The sequence below is a fragment of the Polistes canadensis genome, unplaced genomic scaffold, assembly GCF_001313835.1.
Source record: "Polistes canadensis isolate GaletaPanama2010 unplaced genomic scaffold, ASM131383v1 scaffold_426, whole genome shotgun sequence".
NCBI classification, from domain to species: domain Eukaryota; kingdom Metazoa; phylum Arthropoda; class Insecta; order Hymenoptera; family Vespidae; genus Polistes; species Polistes canadensis.
This window is the reverse complement of record NW_014569973.1, coordinates 50,340-52,108: the sequence shown is the minus strand read 5'-3', so window position 1 is coordinate 52,108 and position 1,769 is coordinate 50,340. Positions and strand designations below refer to the sequence as shown.

General features: G+C 22.6%; 1 protein-coding gene across 1 annotated transcript in view; it reads left to right on the top strand.

Annotated features, from left to right (window-relative positions):
- LOC106792418 (aminopeptidase N) overlaps positions 1-1,769 on the top strand; it is a 14,213-nt gene that overhangs the window by 3,440 nt on the left and 9,004 nt on the right. The window contains exons 6-7 of the mRNA XM_014758834.1: positions 211-337; positions 921-1,014. Of these exons, the coding sequence (XP_014614320.1) occupies positions 211-337; positions 921-1,014 (221 nt within the window). The remainder of the gene's footprint in view (positions 1-210; positions 338-920; positions 1,015-1,769) is intronic.

Here is a 1,769-nt window from a genome sequence, read left to right as displayed (position 1 = left end):
TACTGGCTAATAAATTGAAAAAGAAAACAGAAAAAGAAAACAGAAAAAGTTTTTCGAAAAGTAACTAGAGTAGTTACTAGAATAATCACTAGATTAGTTACTAAAATACTCACCAGAGTGATTACTCTTGTAGCTGAACGTATAAAAACGATGTGTTATATTTAATATTTTATTTATTAAAAAAAAATTAAGACAATAAATAATTGATAGATCAATCCCGATGAAATGGAAGGAAAATGGCCGATGACTATACTTTATTCTCTTTACTATGAATTTGGAAAGACCGTGCCATTTTCAAGAGTGGCTGGTATCAGGTATGAAGCAATAGCGGCCAAAGGTAAATCAAAAATTAATGTTATTTATTAATAAAAATTAAATTAATAACAATTAGATAAATATATATATATATATATATAACGAGTCACAAAAGTATATTACGTACACACATGTTTGTTAAAAATTAAATAATAATTTCTATTCAATTTGTATATCGCAATATTACAAATTTTTTAAAAGCAGAAATATTTTTGCATCTTTACATAAAATATAATAATAATAATAATAATAAAAATACAATTATTATTTATCTTTATTTTTTACTCACTCGTAAAACTAATTTTTGTTCTTTTTATCAAATATATCAAACTTTACTTCTTTTTATAAAAAAAAATAATAACAATACTTTTGTTCTTTTACAAATAATATTTATAACAATATATTTGTAACAAAAATATAATAATCCTTAAAATATATTACTGTAAAAAAAGAAATGAAGAAATATATAATACAATGAAAACTATTGATTGTTTTAAATGAATACGTACAATCAATAAGAATACTTTTGTGACTCGCATTATAAATAACTTTGAAAAATATTATATTTATTAACGTATTATATTTTCCATTTAATTTGATTTTAGCCGAATTGGTATTTCGAATGTTCAATTACACGTTAGGAAAGGATGTATTTCGCGAAGGAGTGAGAAACTTCATACAACAACAACGTGACGAAAAGTAATTGATTTAATTCATTTGACAAAAACCCTAGAAACAGATTTAAACTTGAACTCATTAAAATATTCGATATCGATAAATTTATCAATGAGAAACAAGTGAAACCAATTATATTCATCGATAAATAATATAATTTCCTTTTAAAATTAATTAATTAATTAAACTATCGCGTTCTCAATTTTCTCATCGCTTGTGTTAAAGTATATTTTTGTTTTTTTTTTTAAATGGAAACGGAAAGATAGGGGGGGAAGGGGTAATCTGAAGAAATAATTTCATTATTTAAAATAATTAATATATATTAATTATTTATCGAATTTTTAAATATCTCTAGGAAAACAAAAATATTCTACATTTGTATTTTGCATTTTATAGAATAGAATATTGATTTGTTTCTATACAACCATAAAATGTTCGAGTAGTTAATTCAATTAGTTAATAGTAGGGGAAAAGGGTGGGGTGTGGGTGAGTTGGTTGGTAAACACGATCGATGTACATACTTGTAAGAGTTCAATGTTACACGATCAGTTTTATACTGAAAAAGTGTTAAAAGTATTTCTTATTGAAATTTTGTAACACGTTTTATGTTTAAAAATCTATGTTTAAACTAATATCAATTATTAATTAATGATCCGTGAGATAATATAAAAATATATATATGTAATATATAATTAAATGAATAATATCGAATATTTATTTATTTACTCGTAGATTAAATGAAAAATTGTAAACTTTATTTATACAGTTACGCATTTAAT